The sequence below is a fragment of the Odocoileus virginianus genome, chromosome 4 (genome assembly GCF_023699985.2).
Source record: "Odocoileus virginianus isolate 20LAN1187 ecotype Illinois chromosome 4, Ovbor_1.2, whole genome shotgun sequence".
In the NCBI taxonomy this organism is placed as follows: domain Eukaryota; kingdom Metazoa; phylum Chordata; class Mammalia; order Artiodactyla; family Cervidae; genus Odocoileus; species Odocoileus virginianus.
Window position 1 is genome coordinate 23180392 of NC_069677.1, and position 25068 is coordinate 23205459.

The 25068-nt window shown below is 42.5% G+C and overlaps 1 protein-coding gene across 1 annotated transcript in view; it reads left to right on the top strand.

Moving 5' to 3' along the window:
- The window catches only part of ETV5 (ETS variant transcription factor 5), a 57159-nt gene extending 34853 nt beyond the window's left edge, over positions 1-22306 (top strand). Inside the window, exons 8-13 of the mRNA XM_020888309.2 lie at positions 5533-5792; positions 6775-6831; positions 11122-11190; positions 11345-11514; positions 16370-16471; positions 19831-22306. Coding sequence (XP_020743968.2) covers positions 5533-5792; positions 6775-6831; positions 11122-11190; positions 11345-11514; positions 16370-16471; positions 19831-20052 — 880 coding nt within the window. The 3' untranslated portion in view covers positions 20053-22306. The remainder of the gene's footprint in view (positions 1-5532; positions 5793-6774; positions 6832-11121; positions 11191-11344; positions 11515-16369; positions 16472-19830) is intronic.
- The last annotated feature ends 2762 nt before the right edge of the window (positions 22307-25068 follow it).

A 25068-nucleotide genomic window follows, 5' to 3' on the forward strand; every position in this document is an offset into this window, starting at 1 on the left:
TTACTAGTTTAGTATCCTCACCTTCTATGGTCTTGCTCTGGATTTCTGTTTAGTTGAGTGAATTTAACAAATTTTTCTAGGAATTTGTTTCACGAGTTTTAAAAATTGGCATATGGTGTTCCCTGGTGGCTCAGTGATAAAGAATCCGCCTGCCAATGCAAGAGACATGGGTTCGATCCCTGATCTGGGACAATCCCACATGCCATGGAACAGATAAGCCCATGTGCATTTAAAATAAAGAAGAAATAAAATTAATTGGCATAAAACTGTTCCTAATGTCAGCATGCTGCAGTCCATGGGGTCACAATGAATCAGATGTGACTGAGCAACTGAACAACAATGCCCTTTTAACAGCCTCTATAGCATCATCTGTTTATCCATTTTTCATTTTTTGGTCTATTTATCTAGACTGTGTTAGTCTTAGGAGGTTATATCACTTGTCTTTTCAGTAAATCAACTCTGGATTTGCTTGTTCTATTGGATATTTTCTATTTCATTGGTTTCTGCTCCTGCTGAGATTTTCTATATTTTTTGTTTATTCTGTTTTAGCTTCTTTGGTTGGCTAACTTGTAGCTTCTTTATACTCTAACTACATGACCAAATAAGATTTCTCCTAAGGTTGGGGTGACCATACCTTCAGTTTTTCCTGGGTCACATAGCTTGTGAAAGTAATTCCTGATAGCTTTTCTTTTTACTCCCCAAAGTATCCTGCTTACAAGTAATCGATTATTTGATCTCCCTACCCAAGTTCTGCTTTAGCTACACCCCACAAGTTCTGACCTGTGGTATTTTAAAAATTAAGTTTCAAGTGTTTATTATTTCTTCAATCCTAGGGTTCTTCAAATGTATATTTCTGAATTTCCAAACTTAAGTTTTCTAGCTGCCTGGACTATATGATATTTAAATGTCATCAAGAAGGTATTTTTAAAAAATTATAGAAACAATTGTATGAATAATATAGGCTCTGGAGTTGAACAGGTTAACAGATCTGGAATTGAATCCCAACTCTGCTATTTCCTATCTGTGTGACCTCAGGGAGGCATTTAATTTTCCCAAGCTTTGGTTTCTTTATCTGAAAATGGGAGACTACTAGATACTTACACATAGAATCATTGGGTGACTTAATCACATTGGCATAGGGAAAGTACTCAAACATGACATGACAATCTTGTTTTAAAAATCACTTTTATGTTCCATAAAGAAAACTACTAAAGGAATCTTCCTAAAATGATATAGATACTATTACCTAGAAACTTTTAGCTTCTTGTTTAAAGTTTTAAAAATGTCAAGTTCTCTACCCCTAATCTTTTCATCTTTAGACTCGTTTAAGTTGTGTACATAAAAAGCTAATACTTTTACCATCTAATCTCCTGGGAAGATCTTGTATTTACATTACCTTCCATATTTGATCTTGAAAAATCAAATATCTAGGCCTTTAAAAGGCATACTTGGTTCCTCATCTCTATGTTCTGTCACAGTTTGGATGGGCCAATTTGAGTCTAATTGCCGACAGGCCTCACACAAAGTTCTGAGAGCTGTTTAAGAGCTGTTTGGTGGGCTTTTAGGGGCAGCGTTTGGGTTTTCTTTTGCAACAGTGCCTGGCTCTTGGTATATGGCAGGAAAATAAATATTAATTGAAATTGGGTGGCACGATGCAACCTGGAATAAAAATCAGCGTTCTCTTTCTGAGAAAGGAGACTAAAGGCTGTCTAGGTAGCAAGGGGACTCTCGTGTGTATGCAAGTCTCCCAGTTCCTTAAGATCTTCCCTACCATTTTGCATAATTTCTGAATTTAGCTTGTGGCAGGCTGTGGGGAGGAGGTCGGATAGTTGATGTCTGGGAGTAATGTGTATCTAAGAACCTAGCAGTGTGCTGCGACCTTTTACATGGGTTGTCTTATGTAACCTTTACAACAGATCCTTGGGACAAGTAACCTGATTGTTCTTACTTTCCTGATGAGGAAACTGAGGCTCAGAGCAGTTATGTAACTAGCTCTGTGACCTTGGGTCAGTAAGTTATAAAGATTGGATTTCAGCCCAGGATGTGCCAGCTTTGCAGCCAGAGCCTCTTTTACCAAGCTGTGCTGCTTCGCTGTTTTCAATTTTTTCTTTGCTCCAACAGGAATATTAAGTACATGGTGGTGGTTTCTTGGCCAGTTTTCCATATCATCTCAGCTGACCTCTGAACCGCTCACTCCTTCACCTGGCACCCAGGGCCACTGTATAGCCTTCGTTGAATCCACACTTTTCTCTTTTTCTCAAAGTATTGTGTTTACTCTGTGTTGGCAGCAGAAACCAAAAAGGAAATGCAGAAAAAGCATCTAACGGTTTTCATAATGTAAACCAAATGTTGGTAGCGTGGGTGAGCTCTTGGGAGGAAAGGCGCTATATAAATCTGACAAATAAATAAATAACTGGTTCTTTAAATAAACTGGCACTGAGAAAGCCTTAATCTGTAACCTATTGAATATAGGCTTGCTCAGTAGTCAGAAGTGTCCTTTTGCTCACCAACTGTGAGCTCATGATGGCCTGAGCTCTGCTGGGATAACGGGGCAGGGGGGAGGGCGGGGTGGCTAGTGGGGGGAGGAAGAGGTCTGTTAGGAACCAAGCCTTCCCTCCTTGGAAAATGATTGCCTGCCTCAGTAAACAACAGGCATCCCTGTTGTAGCTGTACTATGTATACAACACATTCTCAGCTACTTCAAAAGGATTGCATTGCGGGAAGGGGGTTCAAATGAAGGTCAGTGGTTTAAGTGCACAGAGTGTATTTTGAGGACAAGAACTGAATTACTTTACTAATCTCTGCAAATAAAAGCTGTTATTATCGGCAGCAAGCTCAGAGAGAAATCTTTCTTCCAAATATGTTGGTTTTATGACCTACCCTTAAGCTGCCCTTTGCCACTCCCGCTCTCTCAAAACAAACCAGGACAAGCCAATCCCAGTTGTAGAACGTCTTCCACAGATCCCAGGCCTGTAAGCTTCATACATCCTTAAAGTTATGCTGCAGGGAGGGGATGAAGGTTGCTGGCTGGTACCCATATGGACGCACCTTTTCCTGAGGGCATCGGACTAGTCCAACTCTAGAGTTTCATTCTGGAAAGTGAGAAGATGAGCGCTGAGCGGAAGTGAAGTGATGGGCCTGCCAGCTGCACTGGCTCTGGTTACAGAGCGGCGTTGGTTCCGTGCCATCTCAGAGCCATCAAGGAAGTGATTTGGGGAGGTCACCTTGGAAGGTTGCAGAGGCAGGAGGGGAGAAGACATGGACAGTGGGTGCCCTTGTTACTGTTCTTGCTGGCATAAGCTCTGGGTACTTTAATGAAAATAAGCCTAAAGAATATCTTCACTTTCCTGCCAACGTCAGAATTTTCTTTACAAAATCAGGTTTGCAGCCTGTTGCTGATGCCTGTATTCCAAATATCAAACCTAAACACAAGTTTCAGGATTTATACTTCAAAGACCATGCAAGGGTTTCCTGCAATAGCAATAACCTTGAAAATTAGCATTCCTGATTGACAGTCCACTGTCACAGCATTCAGTACCCCCTGATCCTTAGAGTTCATAAAACTTGTTTCAGTAATTTCATCAATCAGATCCTGATGCTTTTGGTATAAAAGGATAAATGTATGTAAAATAGTTTGGGGATCTTCCTGTTATAAAGGATCTTGTGGTACTGCTAGGTAAGATAGTAAAGACTCAAAGTGAAACTCCTGATTTAAAGTGTTTTATTCTTCACACGAATCTCTTCACTAAGATTTTAAATCTTGATGTTCTAGAAATCTGTTGGCCCTTAGATGTCACAAATTGATTCAGATCAAGTTATTTGCTTAAAGCTATTGATAGGATTCTTCGGAGAAGGCAATGGCACCCCACTCCAGTACTCTTGCCTGGAAAATCCCATGGACGGAGGAGCCTGGTAGGCTGCAGTCCATGGGGTCGCAAGGAGTCGGACATGACTGAGCGACTTCACTTTCACTTTTCACTTTTATGCACTGAAGAAGGAAATGGCAGCCCAGTCCAGTGTTCTTGCCTGGAGAATCCCAGGGATGGGGTCACACAGCGTCAGACACGACTGAAGTGACTTAGCAGCAGTAGCATTGATAGGATTCAAACTAAAAGTAGAGAGTAAGACCTTATAGGCTTACATTGTTGACTTTTAACTTACTTTGCTTATTGATGAAGTTGAACTTTGTTTATGACCATTTGCGTTTCTTTAGTGATTTCCCTATTTGTGTTCTTTACCCATTTTTTTTTCTGTTGGCAGGTCCATCTTTTATTAATTTCCCTCACCGCAGTCTGTATTCTTTTATTCTCTTGCTTTGCAACATTCTTGAATTGGGGGTAGGTTTTCATTCTATAGGCTACTAAGAATACAAAGCATGGTCCTTATAGCAAACCATATGAACATTGCTATAGCTGCTAGAGATTTTCAGTTTAATTTAGGGTCTTATTTCTGGTATTTTCTGACTATTACAGAATTATTCCCCCAGTTTGTCTTTCTTCAGGTTTTGTTTCTGGTGTTTGGCTTACAGAAGTTTATGCAAGGATACATACCCATGTTTATCTTGATTTCTGCTATTGGTATGATATATAGAAAGGTTCCCCCCCCAAGATTATTTTTTTCGTATATGTTTACTATCATGGTTTCACATTGAAATCTTTATATAAAATTTATTTTGGCATATGGTATAAAACAGGGATCTTTCCCCCAACTTATTTGAAATGCTAACCTTGACAAATAGAAAATTTTGGAATATTCTTGACTTATTCTAAGTTTGTGACTTAGTCGATACTTTGACATACATTTCATTCTTTGTATTCCAGTTGTTGTGGCTTAATGATATTTATCAATATCTAGTAGAGCATTATTTCACAATTAATCATTTAACTAAAATTTAGACTCATTTTGTTGAATTGGTTGGGAAGGCATTGCTTTTATAGAATCAGTGAGTGAAAACTTTGTGAGTGAAAACTTTCCAAGTCCTAAACATTTTATCTTTAATTAGATCTGTTGCTCAGAAAAATTTTAAGTTTTGTTGTATAGCTTACACATTTTGTAATTTTTCTTAGGGGTTTTGTTTTTGATTGCTATTACATATGGCTTTCTTTTTTTTTTTTTTTTAGAACTACGTTTTCTAACTGGTTAATTTCTGGTTAAATACTCTTTGGTCTTTAAAAATTAATTCTATCTACAGATGAGCGAATGAATCAGTGAACAAACATAACCTAATGTTAGTGATATTTGCAAATAGTTGGTTTTATATATTCAGATACATAATCTGGCTCAACTATACACATAGACTGTGCATGAAGTAAACACGCATGGAAAATAAACCATGATGTAGTAATTTTTTTTTTTTTGGGCCAGTCCCTGACTCAAGAGATTTAAAATGTATGATATAATTTTGGGGAAAAGGATGAAATATCCAGAAATAAGCATTAATGAGTACTTTGAATTTGTAATCCTCAGTGCTTAAATCATAGTAGATATTCATCCTATTCTTACTTAAACAGTGTAACTACTTTCTTCTTGCAGATTTCAGAGACAGCTGTCTGAACCCTGCCACCCCTTCCCTCCTCAGTCAGGAGTTCCTGGAGATAATCGCCCTAATTACCACCGGCAAATGTCAGAACCTATTGTTCCTGCGGCTCCCCCACCCCCTCAGGGATTCAAACAAGAATACCATGACCCACTCTATGAACATGGGGTCCCAGGCATGCCTGGTCCCCCAGCACATGGGTTCCAGTCACAAATGGGAATCAAGCAGGAGCCCCGAGATTACTGCGTTGATTCAGGTGAGCATAACATCATACGATTCCTTTCTTCATCATCTCATTCATTTGTCTGGGTGTTACTGAGTGCCTTCTGTGTACAGGACTTTGGGGAATAGTTTTCTAAAATTTGCCCTCAAAGAAGTTAGAAGCTAGTAAAGCAAACATGTTTATGCATAACTTAATACAGAACAGAAAAGTCATGCAAATGGTAGGAAGCACAGTAGACATTCAGATGTCATGCAGAGTACACCTGAGTCATATCTGAAGATTGCCGGCACCCAGTCTTGGTGATGCCCTTTAAGGCCTGTTATCTTAAAGTCACTAGACAAAGGATATTTCTGCATGTTAGTCCTGCCTCTAGTTTTGTGACCTTTTTTGAATACAATGACCCATTGAACTCCCAATGTAAGTATAGGAGAGTCCACATGTAGGACGGGACTCTATTGTTGAATAGCGTTCTGAGAAAGTATCTGGTTTGTCATGGCTGTATGGGATCTGGGTATGCCATGGAAAAGTTTGTCCTGTTGGTTGCTTCATAGGAGTCACTAGTCTGCTGCAATACTTTCATCTGGGAAAATTCCTGTGTCCTTCAGCTGCCAGTGTACTCAGGGAGAGGTGTAACATCTTGAAACACCTATTGTTTGCTTTTTTGGCTTCTTGTCTAGAAAGTTAAACACAAATTTCCAGCTGTCTTTGGGGGTCCTCTTTACTCCCACCCACACTTTCACTGATTTCCCATCTTGTAGGCCAAGCTTATCAAATGAGATCATTAATGGAAAGAGTGGGAGTTTTGCATGTTTAGAAACTCTTTCCTCTTCTTTATTTCCGCTTATTTTAGATTTTTTTTTTTTAGTGGGGGGGGCGGTGTGACGCAAAAAAGGGGTGGTACCCCTTTCCCAAGACAAGGCCAGAAAGACATGACCTCGGGGCTGGAGGTTTAAGGGCTTTCCCTCTGCCAGTTTCAGCTGCAGAGACCATTGACAGGAGTGTGTTTCTCTTTCAGAAGTGCCTAACTGCCAGTCCTACATGAGAGGGGGCTACTTTTCCGGTAGCCATGAAGGTAAGTAGCTCTTTAAGAAATTATAATATTCAAGGAAGCCCAAAGTAGCTCAGTTTCCAAGCTAAGATTTGAGATCATAGTTCAAACCTTCCTTAGCTTGTGAACACATGCGCTCACTGATTGTGATCCCCAGTCATCTTGCACACAGAGTTTGAGGCACACTCCTGACCTGTGAGGGCTGCCATCCTTTTCCGTAGTAATGACCCTAACTTTTTAAGAAAGAAAGTGAACTGCCTGGTTTCTACTTTTCCATGCAAGGAGGTCATACAGCTGTAGATAACACTATCTAAACTGGAACTTAGGAACCACTTCATGACCTTCAGGACTTCTTTTGAACATTGAAACAGGGAAGGATTTCTTTCTTTGAACGGTTCCTCAGAAGTATGTCTTATCTCCTGCCATGGACATCTCTGTAAGCATCTAGAGCAGTGTGATTCTCCAAACCTGCAGCATCAGCTTCACCTGGGACTTGTTAAACATACAGATTTTCAGGCCCCACCCCAGACCTACTGAATCAGTCTCCAGGGGTAGGGCCCAGCTCTGTATTCCAACAGGCCCTCCAGGCAACCATGATGCACCCTCACATTAGAGAACTGCCAGAGTTGTAAGGCTCAGCTTCAGCTGCATGTTAGAATCACCTGCGTGCATGCATGCTCAGTCCATCAGTCACGTCCGACTCTACAACCCCATGGGCTCTAGCCCACCAGACTCCTCTGTCCAAGGAATTCTCCAGGCAAGAATACTGGAGTGGGTTGCTATTTCCTCCTCCAGGGGACCTTCCCCAGCCAGGGATCAAATCCGCGTCTCTTGCATCTCTGCTTTGACAGGCAGGTACTTTACCACTGTGCTATCTGGGAATCCCTAGAATCACCTGAGGAGCTGTTAAAACTTCTGGTGTCCAGGCTTCACCCAGAGCAACTCAAGCAGAAATTCTAGGATGGGGTCGGGCATTAGTAGTTTGTAAAGCTCCCTGGGCAATTGTGTTGTGTCCAAGGATGACAACCACTGTTCTAGAGTTTTAGAGATAGTTTGAAAGAGCTGATAAATCAGCACTGGGACGCATTGGCTGGTTATCATGAGTGATTGGTTCACAAGAGTGATTTCTATAGATGGCTGCCTCCCAGTGACTTGGTCGGAAGGGAGACCAAGTGTGACTGCCACAGGCACCCAGGGATATTCTGAGTGAGAGTCCAGCCCTGGGAAGGAAGAGCTGTCTACTAGACCTCTGTGATGGGCACACATTTATAGGGCTCTCTTTCAGGTTCCCAAATGTTTCTGCAGCAGTTGATGTCTGCAGCAGGCGAACTAGGAAAGAGGAAAACACTTTGCATAATTACAACATTTAAAGAGACGCATGCTCTTAAAGGAAATCACTTTTAGTAAGGCATTGGGGCTGCTTACTACACACAGAATATCTGGCAAGCTTGTTTTCCCCCACTTCTTCCCTGACCCCACACACATCGAAGAAGTTAGTTTCAAAGATATCTGCATTCTTAATTGCTCTAGATTACCCTGACACAGTTTTTCTCTCTGTATACAGGCTTGACCACAGATGCCCATGAAAGTTAGTGAGACAAGTGCTTCTGATTGGCATTTGATTACTAAGATAGCCATCCTGCCTTAGCATTCACCTGGAATCTTTACATACTGTTTTGAATCTTTCATTTCCACTTTGCCCCTCAAACAGGTTCTTCCTTCCTGCTACCTTTGAGTGATTAGATGGTTGTGACCACAACTGGTGCAACTGCTGTGCAAATTCAACTGACAAATTCACTTAAACCAACAGCATCTTCCAGATTTTTTAGAGAAGCACATGTGGCAATGACTAGAAACCACAAAATACACCAGAATGATACTCATGGGCAGGGCTTCATCTGATTAGTTCGAAAACCAAACCTAGAATTTAATCTAGGTTTACATTTTTCCCCTATATACTGTGAGTGTATTATGCTCAAAGAAAAGCTCTAAATATAGCAATTTTGGCAGGTGTGTAAACTTTGTAGTTTACTTTTGACTTTATATTAAGGCTGTTAAAACATCAGAGTAGCAAAATTCATGTAGAAAATCAGGAAATACAAAGCTTCCCAGCAGCCAAGGCAGAAAATATGAAGCATGATGGATTATGCAATTCTTAATATAAATTATGACAGTTTGTTGTCAGTCAGTTTCCTAGTACCAAACTGAAAAATTATAGGAGTCCCTGAGAAGTTAACATTGCATTCTTAAATCTTTTAATGGAAAACTGTAGATTCCTTCATATTTATTCCAATAGTTATTAAGCACTTACATACTAGGTGCTATAAGGATGCTAAGATATTCAGAATATGGTCCTTACCCTTTAGAAACTTAGAATTCCTTGACGGAATAAGGTAAGTGCTATTAATAGATTAACTGGAGAGATTTATCACAATGTGCAAGTCCTTACTGTCTTGATTTCTTTTAACTATCCTACATTGCGCACCTATATACTGGGAGCTATTCTTAAGCTCTCTGTTGTAAGGATAAATCAGTCAATGAACAGAATATGTATCAACTCATTAAATTCTCACTAACAAGCCTGTAAGGTAGGAATTATCTTCCGCAATCCTTAGATGAGGAAAAATGGAGCACTGAGAGATTAATTTGTTCCAGGCCACACAGTTAACCTAGGTCCAATCAGTCTGGCTTCAGAGCCCATGCTCTTCACATTACACCATGTTTTTTGTTTTGTTTTATTTTGCCTACTTTGTCATCTGTCTCCACCAGTTGAAATGCAAGCTCCATTAGAGCAAGCACCGAGTCTGTATTACTCAGTCTACCCTCTTTCTCTAGCACAAATATGTGCCCAGCATAAATATCTATTGGATTACATAAAAATGTACTTCTTTGTAGTCAAGCAGAGAAAAAAAATGCTTGGGGCTGAGGAAACAAAAATGAATAATATGAAACCTGAAAACAATCTGTTTCCAAGTTGGGCAGTGTTTTCCCAACCCCAGGCCTCTTTAAAACTGTGCTGATCCTGCCAAGAAGAACTTGATCCAAGCTGATTGTGATGAACAGATTATTTCTTGGAGCCTTTACCCAGGGAGTTTAAGTCATAGAAAATCCTTCTTAAAAATCTAGTGCTCATTCTTCACTGCAAATGGCCTCCCCTGCCTGCCTGGACCACATACTTGACACTCATAAGCCTGGTCCACATGCCAGATGAGTTGACCAGAGAACTGAGCATGAGAGCACCGCTATGCAAACAGGAGCTCCTGGTGCTTCCTCTTGAGAAGCATGTGGTTAGAACAGAGTACACAGGGATGCTCACCCCTGAAATAAGCTGGACCCCGAGCAAGGGTGTGGTCCCACCATGCCTGTCTATCAGCTGGCTTTGCTTTGAGCCACTGGCCTCATCAGGGTGCCTGCTGACATGGTAGTCAGCACTGAACCCGTATTAGGGGTTAGTGGGTTTACTTTTTTGGCCCTATCATGTGGCATAGTTTCCCAATGAGCTTGAACCAGTGCCCCCTGCATTGGGAGCCTGGAGTCCTAATCACAGGACCACCAGGAAAGTCCCAGGTTAGTGGTTTTAGAATGCCAAGCCAGCATCCTTCCTTCTCCTGAACACCTTCCACTTTTTGCCCTGCCTTCCTTTCATTTCCACTTACACATGTTGTTGGGCCAGTCAGTTCCCCTGTTTTCTTAACAGTGCAATAAGTGTTATTGCTGGAATATCATTTCATATTCCTTCCACAGTATCTGGAGTTGATGATACCTCCAACTTACCTTTCAAATTATTGTTTGTCACAGTCTTTACTCATTTGGCATCATTTTCTACCTTCCAAGCTCTTTCATAATTGAATGAAGTCTGTGGGCAGCATGGACAAGCTGTATGAAAGATTGAAATTAATATTTGCTAAAAGGGAAATGGCAAGATCCTGTATAGATCAATTAGATTCCCCACCCCCCCACCCCCCAATGAGGCCAGCTGAAATAGATGAGATGTCGTTTCAGGTATAAAGGCTTAGTCACTGATCCATGCAGACCTCAGGAGTAAGATGTGCAGGAACGTTCTGGTGATTCAGTGCCTCCCTGCAGTCTTGGCTCTAGTAGCAAGAATCAATGCTGTTCTGACTGCAGAGTGGGCAATTGCATCAGAACACGAACACCTAGGCTCTTGTGAAGTTCTCTCCCAAATTCAGTCTGGCATAGATACAGTAGTTTATTGGACTGAGGACCTTAAATGGTAGAAAATTCTGTTTTAGTCCTTCAGAGTTTTCATAGAAGCGATCCATGTAAAGCAACCTGTTCTAAATTCTCCTTCAGGTTTTTCATATGAGAAGGATCCCCGGTTGTACTTTGATGACACATGTGTTGTTCCCGAGAGACTGGAAGGTAAGTAGCCCCATCTAGTTTGGTGCAAAGCTGGAATTCTTGCCATGTCAAAGCACCTTCGTCAGTCATCTTGATGCCAGGTTGACAACATTTGCCCAAATCAGGTGAGAAACTTGAAACTAAAGTACTGCATATGTATCTTTATCCCGAACAGGCAAAGTGAAACAAGAGCCCACCATGTTTCGGGAGGGGCCCCCTTACCAGAGGCGAGGTTCCCTTCAGCTCTGGCAGTTCCTGGTTACCCTTCTTGACGACCCAGCCAACGCCCACTTCATTGCCTGGACAGGCCGAGGCATGGAATTCAAGCTGATAGAACCTGAGGAGGTAAGCACTGGGTGCTGATTTTTGGTTTGTTGATGTTTGTTCCTATTTAGTTCTCCATCTAGCTTTTTTACTGTGTCAGATGTGCTCTTCTCATTCAGATTCTGGCCTGGCCAATGGGCTTGACAGTGCTTTTTCTATTATTGGGACAGGCAAAGTTCTCCACTGCAAAATATGTAAAAAGTATTAGTAACCCTTCTGCAAACTCTGGGGAGGGAGGCCATGAAGACTTACATTCTTCATGTAAGGGTCTGCTTTCTCTCTTGGAAAGTCTTTCAATTGTTCTTTCAGTGATACCAACTCTTTTTTGGTATAAGCCCTCCTATGTCATAGGCTGTGTCAGAGATTATGTGAACAGATTGTAAGACATTTTTGGTAATATAGGTTGCAACTGTCCTATGGTATATTTAAAATGTGGGATGGGGAGGGAGGTGGGAAGGGGGTTTAGGATGGGGAACACATGTAAATCCATGGCTGATTCATGTCAATGTATGGCTAAAACCACTACAATATTATAAAGTAATTAGCCTCCAACTAATAAAAATAAATGAAAAAAAATGGTTCTAGAGAAATAACATTATCAGAGGTGAGTCAATCTTGATCTCAGGAACCTAGTGGTTTTTTTTTTTTTTTTTGGTTTTTTTTTTTTTTATTGTAATATCACAGGAGCTTCCCTGGTGGCTCAGTGGTAAAGAATCCACCTGCCAGTGCAGGAGACACAGGTTCAATACCTGGTCTGGGAAATCCCCACATGCCACAGAGCAACTAAGCTCTGCATCACAAGTACTGAGCCTGTGCTCGAGAGTCAGCCATAACTACTGAGCCCACAGGCCAAAACTACTGAAGCCCGAAAACTCTAGAGCCTGTGCTCCGCAAAAGAGAAGCCCCCGCAGTGAGAAGCCCAAGCACCGTAACTAGAGGAGCCCCTGCTCACCTCAGCTGGAGAAAAACTGGCAGAGCAGTGAAGACCCAGCACAGCAAAAACACAAAAGTTAAAGTATCACAATGAGATAACAAACCTTCCTTATTTTGTTAATAGAAAAAAACCTCCCTTATTTTGTTAATAGAAAAAACCATTATTACCATCTTTTTGCCCAGATTGACAGAAAGGCCAGTGGACAGAACCAATGCCATTTCTTCAAAGGAGAGGATACATCATAGAATCTCCCCTTTCCTAAATTATCACAAAGCAAATTAAATTAGGCTCTGGGCTTGCCATTATTTCAAAAGGGTTGATTTTTGTTTGATTTAGAATCTAGAGATTAGAAATGGAAAAGAAGTAACTTCCCTGAAAGTCTGACATATGCTTCTTTTGGTGGCATAGACTTGAGCGTTACACATTAAGCCAGAAGAACCAAAAGATATCTTTGGGTTGGTGTGACTGGAATGAGAACAATGCTCTCGAAGGCTTCTGAACAGGAACTGCAGTTGTAGATGTTGTTCAGTCAGTTCCAGGGCTCACTTTAGTACACCCAAGGGGACAGGTGGGCATGGGGGCTGATAGCAGGAAATTTGGAGGAAGAAAATGGCCTGAAAGTTAAGATGAGCAAAGGAGAATGTGTGAATTGGAGGCTTACAGAGAATCCTGACTAGTAGAGGAAGGCAGGTTTCATTAAAGGCTGTTAGAGAAGATATACATGTGTATATACATACACAATTTCTGTTAAGACTTGTTCTGTCTTCAGAGCCAAAGTTTGGTACTGCTGTGTTCTCCTGGGGGTGTCTTTTGGCTAAGTCGTGTAGAAATGGAGCCGTGTTTCCGGCCACACTGAAAGGCATCCACCCCACATTCTTTTCCTCATAATGTGGCCTGGTTTGTATGAGGCTTGAGGAAAGCATGTCGCCCAGACTCATTGAGGCTTTTTGAAAGTCAAGTCTGTCATGTGAGCAGCCCTTTTTGATTTATCTCATTTCACAAAAAGGAGCTCTTACGACTTTATTGCCACTGCCTTGGGCCTCAGCAGAGGCTGTACAGCTGCAGGTAAGCCTGGTTATGACCGTTTGTAAAGCCGTTATTGAATCTGTTGCTCTCCGACCAATGGTAAAGAAAATGATGAACAGATGGCAAAGGGCCCCAGCTTTCTTAAAGAAATTAATGCTAATCCAGAATGCTCACATAAATGCCAAGCTGCCCAGTCACAGGGGATTCTCCTGTGGCCTTGCACCTCTGTCAGCTGATTAAACAGCTCTGTTTCTTCAGAAAGTACTTCTTGCTACCGCAGCTTGAAATCCCCGAGCATTCCATGAATTCTGAATGTCCCTTTCCCTTAACCCCAGGATCAGCTCTGTTCCAGTGTGAGCTTTGGCCCCGGGACATGCAGCATTTTTCCCCCCACTCTCTAATCCTTGTGTAACTTGGTGGGCCTTCCTCTTGGTAGTGTCAGGAAGATACCAACTCCTCAAAAAAAGCTGTAAGAAGTTGTCATGGAGGGAGCTTGAAGGGTGAAGCGGAGGAGGAAGCTGTTTGGGACGTAATTGTAGGCAGCTGTGTGGCTGAGTAGTGCACTCTGGGTAATTATCCATAATATCCATTACACTGTGCATGGAAATTGTGGTTTTAGAACTGCGTTTTGGCAGGCCCCCTAATCAAATGTCTTTTGATAGTCATCCAGCTTAGCACCCTCTCAATTACGACTGACTCGGCTTTAATCTGGAGCCATTTTAACTGTGAATCTGCATTAATGAATATTTTGGGGGGTAGGGTTGTTTGTTGAACATGTGGCAGATAACTGATGCCATGGGGAGGTTTAAAAGGACGTGCTGCTTAGAAAGAGCCGCTCCCTTTGCTGCTGTGGCTGCGCTCTTACAAAGAGAGGAAAAAAGATGTTGAGTTTTGGTTTTTGTTTTGTTTTTAACTCCTTCGGCCTCCATCCTCAAGATGCTGTCAAAGTAACAAATGTGAAAGATGAAGGAAAGAAGGAGTTGGCAGCGAGCTATTGCCTGCTCCCTCCGCCCCCCCAAAAATGGGGCAGCCGTTATTCCCAGCTGCTCTGCAGTTGTGCCGCATCATGATTACTGCATTAGGAGCAGCCCCGGTGAGGGCTACTGAATCACAGGGCCCTGGCCCAAGAGGATGAGTCAGTAACTATGGCTACCAGAGCTGCTTTGAAGTCTACGCATATGTAAAACCTCTCTCCAGTAAGCTACTGCATATGCAAGTGACATCAAAGAAAGGTCACAGCTGAAGTTAAATAGTCAAGAATTGTTTTCCACCTTGGGAGAAGGAAATGGCAACCCACTCCAGTATTCTTGCCTAGGGAATCCCGTGGACAGAGGAGCATGGTGGGCTGCTGTCCATGGGGTCACACAGAGTCAGACACGACTGAAGTGACTTAGCAGCAGCAATTTTCCACCACTGCAATACAGTCAAATGATGAGGCTGGGCCTCTTAAGGGTTCCTGCATCACTTGTGGCCAACAGCAGTTCAATAATACCTTCATGGTGTTATTTCTTTTGAGGAAAAAAAGAAAAAAGGACATGTATTGATGTATTGATTTACCAGGTTTTCTTTCTTACCACTATTTCTATTGGTTTAAACTGTTTTTCTCTAAACAGGGGATGTGTTTTTGCTTAATTTTGCCTTTTTGGTCATTTCAAAGAGTTGAAAGGGTGCAATATGGAGAAAGGCAGAGAAGCAGGGTATCGTGTACCATGGGGCACAAAGCAAATGAATAGAAATTTAACTTTCACGTAGTTTCTTACAAGGAAAAGTGGAATCGTGACTGTTGAATTTTTGTAATATAATTAGGACAGATGCATTTCTTCCTTATCAGATCATTTCTGATATTTATTAAAATCATCTTGAATCCTAAGTTGAGATGTTGCTTTCAGTCTGCCCCAGATACTTTTGAATAATACTTTAAGTGAAATGTGGCTTTATGATCCACTTTTCCATTTGCAGTCTCCCTACTTATTCTATGTTTACCTTTTTTTTTTTTAAAGGAATGTAGTTATTTTGGTTAAGTTTCCAAAACTGACCCAGAATGTTCCAAATATGATCGCTGGTTTGCATGCATTTAAAGGCCTCATATTTCCAAGGTTATTTTACCTGGACAGTCATCCTTATACGTAGGGTTTGGGATGTTGAGATACTTGAGCAGAATTGCTTGACTGTCTTGCTGAACTCCACTAGTAAATTTTCTTGCTTTAAGGCTTCTTTGCCCAGAGTTCCAATTACATCCCCCCATCACTGCACCTCAGGTGGATTGGGTTAGATATAATGCACTTCACAACAGTTTGGGAAACCATGTTAATTTTTCATTAAATGGATAATGGTGCTACATGTTTTAATGTCCATTCTGCAAGTCCACTGGGAGCAGGGGATTGGATGGCAGCAGGCTGAAATGATCTGATTCCCTTTTTCTCCATGAACTGCAATACGTAAACATCTCCCAGCCCCTCTCCAATCTTATTAGAATTGAACTTCTGCTCTGCTGGCCCATTAGCAGCTCACTAGTGTGTTTCTAATGTTTCAGGAATGACCATTCTAATTATTCCTTATTGACTGCTACAGAAACCATAGCACTTAATGGCAACATGTTAATGGTCTATGGGTATTGGTCAATAATTCATATGTGGAGAAACAGTAGAGAGCCTGCTTCCTCTGGGATGCTAGCCAAGCCCTCTGCAATCTTAAAATGCTAGGATTCTTCCACCTCCAGGTCTCACTTCTTGGCATCCACGACTGAATCATCACCTTTGTTGAATGTTGGTCTTAAGGGAATTAAGTGCTTTTCCATTCAAGTCAGAGAAATGGATCACTGACCAGAGCAGTTGGGTTCCAGACCACTCCCCTGGGATTGGGAGGAAACCCACTAGACCCAGGGAATGAGTTTCCATTGCTTTCCTGTCTCTTCAGGTCGCTCGGCGTTGGGGCATTCAGAAGAACCGGCCAGCCATGAACTATGACAAGCTCAGCCGATCTCTACGCTATTACTATGAAAAGGGCATCATGCAGAAGGTGAACAATTATGAGACAATTAAGAGCACTCTCAGAGAAAATGTCCAGGGCTTCTATAATAAGACTAATGGCTTCGAGGAAATGGTAGCTTCATGATTCTGTGGTAGGAAAAATCTGGGGAAAATGAGTTAAAATGAGATACAAAGAGCACCTTTAATACTCTCGGGTATCTGAAAACCGGAGGTTGTGGAAGACTCTGTAGGAAAATTAGCCTCCTCTGCTTTATTTAAACTGTCTCTACTCACGGAAATGTCCAGATAGGGCTTCCCTGGTGGTCCAGTTGTTAAGAATCCACCTGCCAGTGCAGGGGACAAGGGCTCGATCCCTGATTCAGGAAGATTCCATATGCTGTGGAGCAACTAAGCCCTTCCATCTATAGAGCCCATGCTTTGCAGGAATGAGAAGCCACCACAATGAGTAGCCCCTGCCCCCCACCCTGCTGCAACTAGTAAAAGCCTGTATATAGCAACAGAGACCCAGCGCAGCGAAAGAAAAAAATTTTTTAATTGTCCGGATACTTAGGCCAACTATTATATCCATAAAGGAGCCAGGGAGAGAATCAACTTAAAGGTCTCTGCTCCCACAAGAGCTTAGTTGAAGTCTTTAGTTGTTAAGACACCAAGACCTCCAAATATGTTGGTTTAATACTCTTTAAGTGTTAGGAGTAAGAAAATCTTTTTCAAAAACTAGAAACTACAAGTTAAAAACCCAAGATTTGCAAAATGGCAGCAGAATCGCCTGAGAACAAGTTGCAGAATAAAGGATGAAGCATATTTTGAGGAAGCTAGAACAAAATCCTTATTGTGCTAGGTGGTGAAAGACCAAAATCTTAAAAGCCATGTATAAGCAAAAGATGAAGATGACAAATCTTTGGTTTTTCTTAACCAGATTTTATACTGTACTGTTACCCAGATTCTAGCATTTATACATTTAGGCAGTCTTTACATGGTAGATCCACTCAGAATTATATGGTCATTGTTGCTGAGAACTTGTGCTAAAACCAGGCTTATCTTCTTATAGGCAGGTGGTAATGTGACCCCGTATTCCTCTTATCTCCTTGAATTATTAAAACTTCATGGATGGTCTTCTGGGTAAAACTCAGACTTTAATGCTTCATACAGGCTCTAAGGCACCATCTAACCCTCATTTCCTCACTTGCATTTGTCTGCTTCCGCCACCACAGCCATCTTTCTCTTAATATGTATTGTTTGGTAAACAAACACTATCAGTCATGTAAGTTATCAAACATATTATAAAGTGAAAAAACACCTATTAAACTACCATCCTACTTAAGAACATTCCTAACACCTTCATTACCTGGCCAGCCCCTGCTTGTTTTCTCAATCACCTCTTTACTCCAAGAACCTGAAGTTCTCAAGCTGAGTTACATGGTCCCATCTGCTTCTGAGAGCACCTGCGTTCATCTCCATCACTTTCCTACTCTCTGTATTGCAAATCACTCCCTGGCTTGTCAGTATCTGCCACGGGAATGTCAGCTCCTTTGGGGAAAAACTGAGGGTTCGACTTCAGTGCTTGGCATAGTTAATAGATACTCTAAAATGGGTTACCACCCCACCCTACCTATTCCCCCCCCCCCTTTTTTAAAGGTACAATTCAGTGGGGTTTTAATACGTATGCAGAGTAGTACAACTGTCACTCACAATCAGTTTTAGAACATTTTGTTGTTCAGTTGCTAAGTCGTGTCTAACTCTGCAACCCCATGGACTGTAGCCCACCAGGCTCCTCTGTCCATATGGTTTTCCATGCAAGAATACTGGAGTGGGTTGCCATTTCCTTCTTCAGGGGATCTTCCCAGATCAGGGATTGAACCCATGTCTCCTGCACTGGCAGGCAGATTCCTGACCACTAAGCCCCCAGGGAAGCCCATTAGAACAATTTATCACCCTAAAAAGAAACCCTGAACCCATTAGCAGTCACTAGCCCTATTCCCCACTGCAAGTTCACACACTCTCCCCATTCAGTGTTAACACTATCAGGTAGAATTCTAAACTTAGGAAGGAGGGCCATTAGAAAAGAAACCACTGGCTTTGTGATTCCCAACTACAGATCCAATCCAAGGGAATGTAACCAAGACAGTTAACTTGAACTAACGGCAATGAATTGCACCTATGAACTTGTCCCTAGGTTTTCTAAGAAGAAGAGAACTTTGAGAATTAAGGATAAAATAGTACAGAGGAAGGCACGGGAATGAGACTTGGGTGGGCTCAGATCCCAACACTCCTGTTTATTTATGCTTTAAGGAAAGTCAACCTCCCAAAGCCTGTTTCCAATGAAAGTGTAGCTAATAATTCTTGATCTGATCTCAAAGGGGTAATATATATGTGAAAATGTCCTAAAAATAGTAACTTGCTGTCCAGTGTAAGAGATCATTGCTTTATCATGTGACCTATGAGTAAATGAGAACTAAATGAAAGAGGAGTGGTAGCATACTGATCTGCAGAGGGCCTCAGAAAAGCATTAGTTCCATACCCTCCATACCCTCATACCCTCCATACCCTCATACCCTCCATACCCTCAGGTTTTGAAAGGGAAAACAGATTCATAGAGATTGAGACTTGTTAGTGACCAAGCCAGAGCCAGAAGCCATTCAACTCGACTTTCGGAGCTAGTATTATCATCACTTTATCCTCCTGCCTAGCTCTTCCACATGTGAACTGACTCTGGCTGGGGAACCAGAGATTGAACAGTAAACTGGCTTTTAAAAAACCCAAATAGGAATGAGTGATTGTATACACCTGCCATCCTTAATCAAGATTAGCTGGTTCAAGTAATGTTATAATGCATAGAATTCATATAAAGGTAGTTTGCAGTTCCTTCAATGTAGCAAAACCATGGCATTAGTCGTTTTTAACTGCAGGTGAGCCAAAAAGCAGTTCTATTTGGTTTTGGAACAAGCTTATACATTCCCACATAGCTTCTGAATTCCTAGCCCTGTGGGACAACAAAGCTGTCCTGTGAAGACTGTAAACTTGAGGAAACTGAACACATGGGCTGACTCCTGCATCTTTCAATCCTTATATCTCATAACACCAACCTCAGCATAACCATTGTTTCTAGACTGATTTTAACAGCAAGGATGTTCTTTTAAGAAGAACCTGAGTTTGATATTCATATATTCTTTTCAGCTGCTAAGCTGTGGTGTCAAAACACTTAGCAGGTAACAGTCCCCATGGTTTATCAAAATAAATTGAAGGATTTGGATAATCAACTACCATTGAGCCTCTTGGTCCCAGCCTGCCCAAGAGCTTGGTGACTTAACAGATATCTCATTCTTCCCTTGGCGCCCACACCCCATGCCCTGTTTCAACTGGGCCTCATCAGGTGCATTTTCTCTCTAGGTGGCCGGGGAACGATACGTCTACAAGTTTGTCTGCGACCCCGATGCCCTTTTCTCCATGGCCTTCCCCGACAACCAGCGTCCGTTCCTGAAAGCAGAGTCTGAGTGCCACCTCAGCGAGGAGGACACCCTACCACTGACCCACTTTGAGGACAACCCTGCTTACCTCCTGGATGTGGACCGCTGCGGCAGCCTCCCCTATGCCGAAGGCTTTGCTTACTAAGTTTCTGAGCAGCTGAGCGGCCAAACCCTAGAGCTAGCAGTTCCCATTCAGGCAAATGAGAACAGTGGTTTTGTTTGTGTTTCTGGCTGTTCCTAGAGCTTGCCCTTTGAGTATTATCTGTCTCCGGAGATAGAGAATCCAATCTGTCTCCGGATTGGCACCCTTAAGGACAGAAACTTTGGTGGGGGAGTGGGAACAGGGAGGGGCAGAAAACCACCCAAAGGCTGGTGCCTCAGCTCTTGATCCTGACAAGGTTTCTGGGAAGCGTTTGAAATGGAGCCTCCTTCCCATGGACAATATATATGCAAAGCAATACCTTGTTCAGGTTGGTACCCGCAAACCAGGACAGAGTATGTGACAATCTGCATTGATCAAGGACTACTAAATGCCTTTACATAGAAGGGCTCTGATTTGCACAATTTATTGAAAAAGTGAGTCACAAAACCCATAGAACAGGAGGTAGGCTAAGTTTGGGAGGCTCAAACCATGAAGGGTTGCCAAGTATTACCTTAAGACTTGGACAGCTCTTGCAGCTCACTGAAATGTTTCCCCTTGGTCTCGAAAGAAGGGGAAAAGGATGAATAGCTGTTACCCACTCCACGGTTCTCAAATAAACCATTGCTACTCTTGGGAACCTTCTGGCCATGTGGTCACCAAGTAGAGCAAGCCCCCTCTCTCTTCCCAGTCACATGGCTGTGTGTGGATGGCTTTAATTTTAGGAGAAAGTGATTAACACTTTTGACAGTATTTTGTTTTGCTTTGATTCGGGGGATTGTTTTGTTTTGGAAAACCAGTTTATAAACTGATTTTTGTAGTTTTGGTATTTAAAGCAAAAAAAAACAAACCTTTTGGTAACTGTGCACTGTGCCCTTTAAACAGGGCAGTGCCGACTTCTGAAGACACTGCAGCTTGAAAGGGGCTTTGCTGGGGGCGTCCCCTTGGCTGAGTACAAGCCCTCTTTATTGCCTGCTTTGTGCTTTCTGCACCAGACAGCCTGACGGAACATTTGCACCTGAGTTGTACATTTTTGAGGTGTGCAGGGCAGCCTGGACACACCGTTTAGATTCTATGTGTATAGTCCCCAATGTTCCCTCCCATGCCCTCTCTGGAAAGCATATGTACATAATACATGTCATGTCCATTTGAAACCTGGTCACCTGATGGAAACCCTAGGGAGTCTTCCCTGGGCATGACTGATGACAATTTCCATTTCATCCAGTTTTGTTTTTCCTTTTTCTTTAAATCCTTGGACTTTAAACCCTGCATATGATTCAATAGGGTTTGAGACGTATGCGCGACACCAACAGGTAAAACTGTACTAGCGCCTTAGTTTCCTGCCACTTTACAAAAGAGTTCTCTGATCGCTGAATTTCATTGGAAATGTTTTAAACAACCCAGCTAAAGCTACATGAAAGCTCAAAATAGAGGAAAAGGCATTAGAAAGTGGTAGCACCTTGCTGCCTGCTCTTGAGAGTTCTGTGCTTCCCTTGACACAGCACAGGAACGATTATGCTACTCTTCATACACAAAGGACAGGGCTTTGTTTTTCTATTGATGGAACGCTCTGTAGTCTCAAACAGTCCCCCAGGTGACCAGGAGCACATTTGTGAAGAGGGTCACAGATAAGGGGTGTATTTCATAGCTGTGGAAATACGAGGTTTCCCTCTTGGAAGCTAATTAGCCCACAAAGGTATTGCACCTGTAGCTTGGGCCTTAATTAGCATTGTATTCTAATCAAAGGACTCTTTCCAAATGGTATTTATAGCTTTCTAACCTACACATAGTCTATACATAGATGCATATTTTACCCCAAGCTGGCTAGAGGTTAATTTGTTGTAAATGCTGTATAGGATTTTTTTTTTTCCTTTCTTATCTGGGTTTGGGTTTTGTTGGGTTTGTTTTTTTTTTTTTTTTTTTTTTGATGGATTTATGCTGTCTTAGCAAGTATGAAAAGAACCGTCTGTAGCCTGAGCGCCCCTCCCCCGCTATGGCCACGTGGCCCGTGCGGTCTCGGGACACAGGCTGGCGCATCACCGTTGCATTCCCATTGGACTCATGCACCTCCCTGATGATTTGGGGTTTTTCGGTTTTTTGTTTTTGCTTCTTTTCCAGAGTGTGGAAAATCTACAGTGCAGAAAGGCTTTAACCTGCCAGTTGATTTGAAATACTTTTCCCCTGCGCAGGGCTGTTTGCATCCTGCCAAGCTGCGTTATATTCTGTACTGTGTACAATAAAGAAGTTTGCTTTCAGTTTACCAAGTGCCTGAAACCCGCATCTTTCTTGCCCCCATCTTAAAGTAAGCGGAAGTCACCTGGCACCTTTCTCTCCCTCTTCTTCTCTACCCCTCTTAGCTGTCTAGCCTTATGACTGTAGAGTTGAGAGTCACCTTGTGCTTAGCTTCTCTCTTCTCATCTCATCTCTCAAACTCTGGCTAAACATTTGATCCAAAAGAGTAGAAGGAAAGTAGAAAGCAGAGAGGTTTTCCCAGTCAGTGGGGAGCTGACACCATCCCATCCCTCCCGTCGAACCTACCTACTCGCCAACTCAATTTTTTTTTTAAAGCATAGCTCGCTTTCCTTAGGCCCTGGGTTCATTGTGAGATCACTAACTAGGCTACGACTTTGAGTCCCAAGATATGTCTGGCTCAGCCACTTAGATGAATTCTTGGAAAACCGGACAGAAGACGACCACCTCTTTTCCTAGTTTCTCCCCAGATTTTGACCTTAAGTAAAAATTTTACTAGTAGTTCCCTCAAAAATGACAGCTTAGGAAAGTCGTGGCTCTTTTGTTTTTTCCAGCCATAGAGAAGCAAAAACCTTTCTTCTGAGTTTGAACCCTGTTACCGAGCCAGGTCCATTTTGCCTGACGCTCAGCAAATCAAAATGCTGAAATGCTGAGGTTTGCAGCAAAGAGAGACAGGAAAAGAAGCCTGAAAACTGCCTCCCGGAAGGCTTAGGAATAAAACATCAGGGTGGAGTGAGACGTGGGGAGCCTGGGGAAAGGTGATTGGGAAAAGGTGCAGGGTGGAAATTCTGCACAGGTGTAACCAGGATACAGGCACATTGTGAGGGTGGAGTTTGCAGCCTCTGAAGTCAAAAGGTCACCCACTTGTGCATGCCCAGTGGGAGAGCAAACATGTTTAAGCCATGTGCTGCTCGGGGGACATGCAGGTCTTTAAACAACCTTGATTTGGGAAGGCAGGTGAAATGAATTTAACCCACCATTTTAGGTGCAAATATATCACTTGGGAAAAGTTTGCAGGACTCCATGCAGTATTAAGCTTTTAGTGCTCTTATTTCACCCTTTTTCTGCACTTAATTTGGGCTTTTCAAGGCTCCTATTACAGTAGAGAAACAAGTAGATCCTTTTTTCTAGTCTATAACAGAAGGCTTTCTGTGAGTTATCTGTATCTTTCTTTCACTGTTTTACAAGCCCTAAGTGTAGAAACATCTGAGCCTGAACCAGTGCACAGCCGCTTGAATCGGAGCTCGTGAGGAATGAATGCCTGCCACATAAACCCATTGGCTTTGGCAGCTTAAGAGATGCTTGGGGAGAAGGCTGGGGAGCCAGGACAAAGTAAGCCCTGCCACTCAGCTTCACCACGATTAGACGTTAACAATCAGCTCCCCATTCTTCATGGGATCATGATCCCCCTGGGCCCAAATCCAGATTGTTAACCTAATGCAGGAGGTCACCAAACACTGGGCTGCCCTTCTGTAGAGCGCTAGGATAAGAAAGCCTAGAAAATGAAAGTTTACTCTTCATCGAGGTCTCCTTTCTTGAGCCAAGCCAATAAAACAATGCTTTTTCAGTGGTTAGATGACAGAGAAGTAGTGTGAGGGCAAAAGAATGTGGTTTTGAGAGCCAGGGTATGCACAGCATCTAAATTCTAGTGCAGCTGGAACCAATGTAAACTAATGTGGGAGAAAAACACTCACGCACACAGACAGTCGGAAATCTTGGAGAGCCGGTCCATTGCCCAGTGGTACAGGTGGCTGGAGCTTAGTGTGTGGCTTCTAAAGCACAAGAAAAAGGGGAAAGATCAGAAAGCCATCATCATCTGTTAAAATCATCTGTTTTAACACATACGTAAGCATCCATCTTACTCAGCAAAAGTATTATGCATGGGGGGTGGGGGTGAGAGACAAGCCCCTGTGTCCTGGTTCCAGCAAAGACACCAGTGTCCCATTTGGAAGGGGCCCCTTGAATGACCAACTTTTGCTTTGCTCCTCTGATTTGAGAACTGGCCCTACATCCAGGTCTTGTTGACCTTGGCAGTGGACCTCAGATAACTAACCTTTGGATAGCACTTCACAGTTTACACAGTACACTTCCATCTGCATTATCTTTCTGGCAGTCTTTCTTAAATGGTAACACTTTGCTGAAATTAAATCTGAAAATATCCATGGCTGTTAGCCTCCAAAATTATGTTCTTAGAATGTTCTCAGTGGCTACTATGGAGAGACAGCTAGACACTGGGAGGCGGAACATGGGGGCTCTGGTTCCAGCTCAGAGATTGATTGGGTTTGACGAGATGATCTCAGAGGGCCATCCTGGCCTAACCTCCTACATCAGTGAGGCCCCTGATGAATTGTTACTTCCCAGATCCCTTAGGAGGGAAAGGAGAAACGAGTTCCTTGAGAACTCAAAGCGGGGGTTGGGGGGATGGGTGTTTGTGTGTTGGCACATTTAACAGATACCTTGTCTTTGAACAAACCCTGAAGGTTGCTCAGCCCCACCATCAAACGCATATGTTTGTTCATTCCTTAAGCATCTCCTGAACACCTACTAGATGCCAGGCACTTGTGGATATGGAAAATAAAGGTTTAGGATGACATGTTCAAATAAATCCCTGTTCTTGACCTTGTAAATGTTTAAGTGCTCTACTCACTAGCTCCTATTGCAGCACTACCGGCATCATCTTATTCAGACCACACACCAGAGGCTGAGGAGGCTGGGACATGTACCCACCAACTCCTGCCCTTACTGGTTAAGGGTCCTCCCCATGGAGGCCAA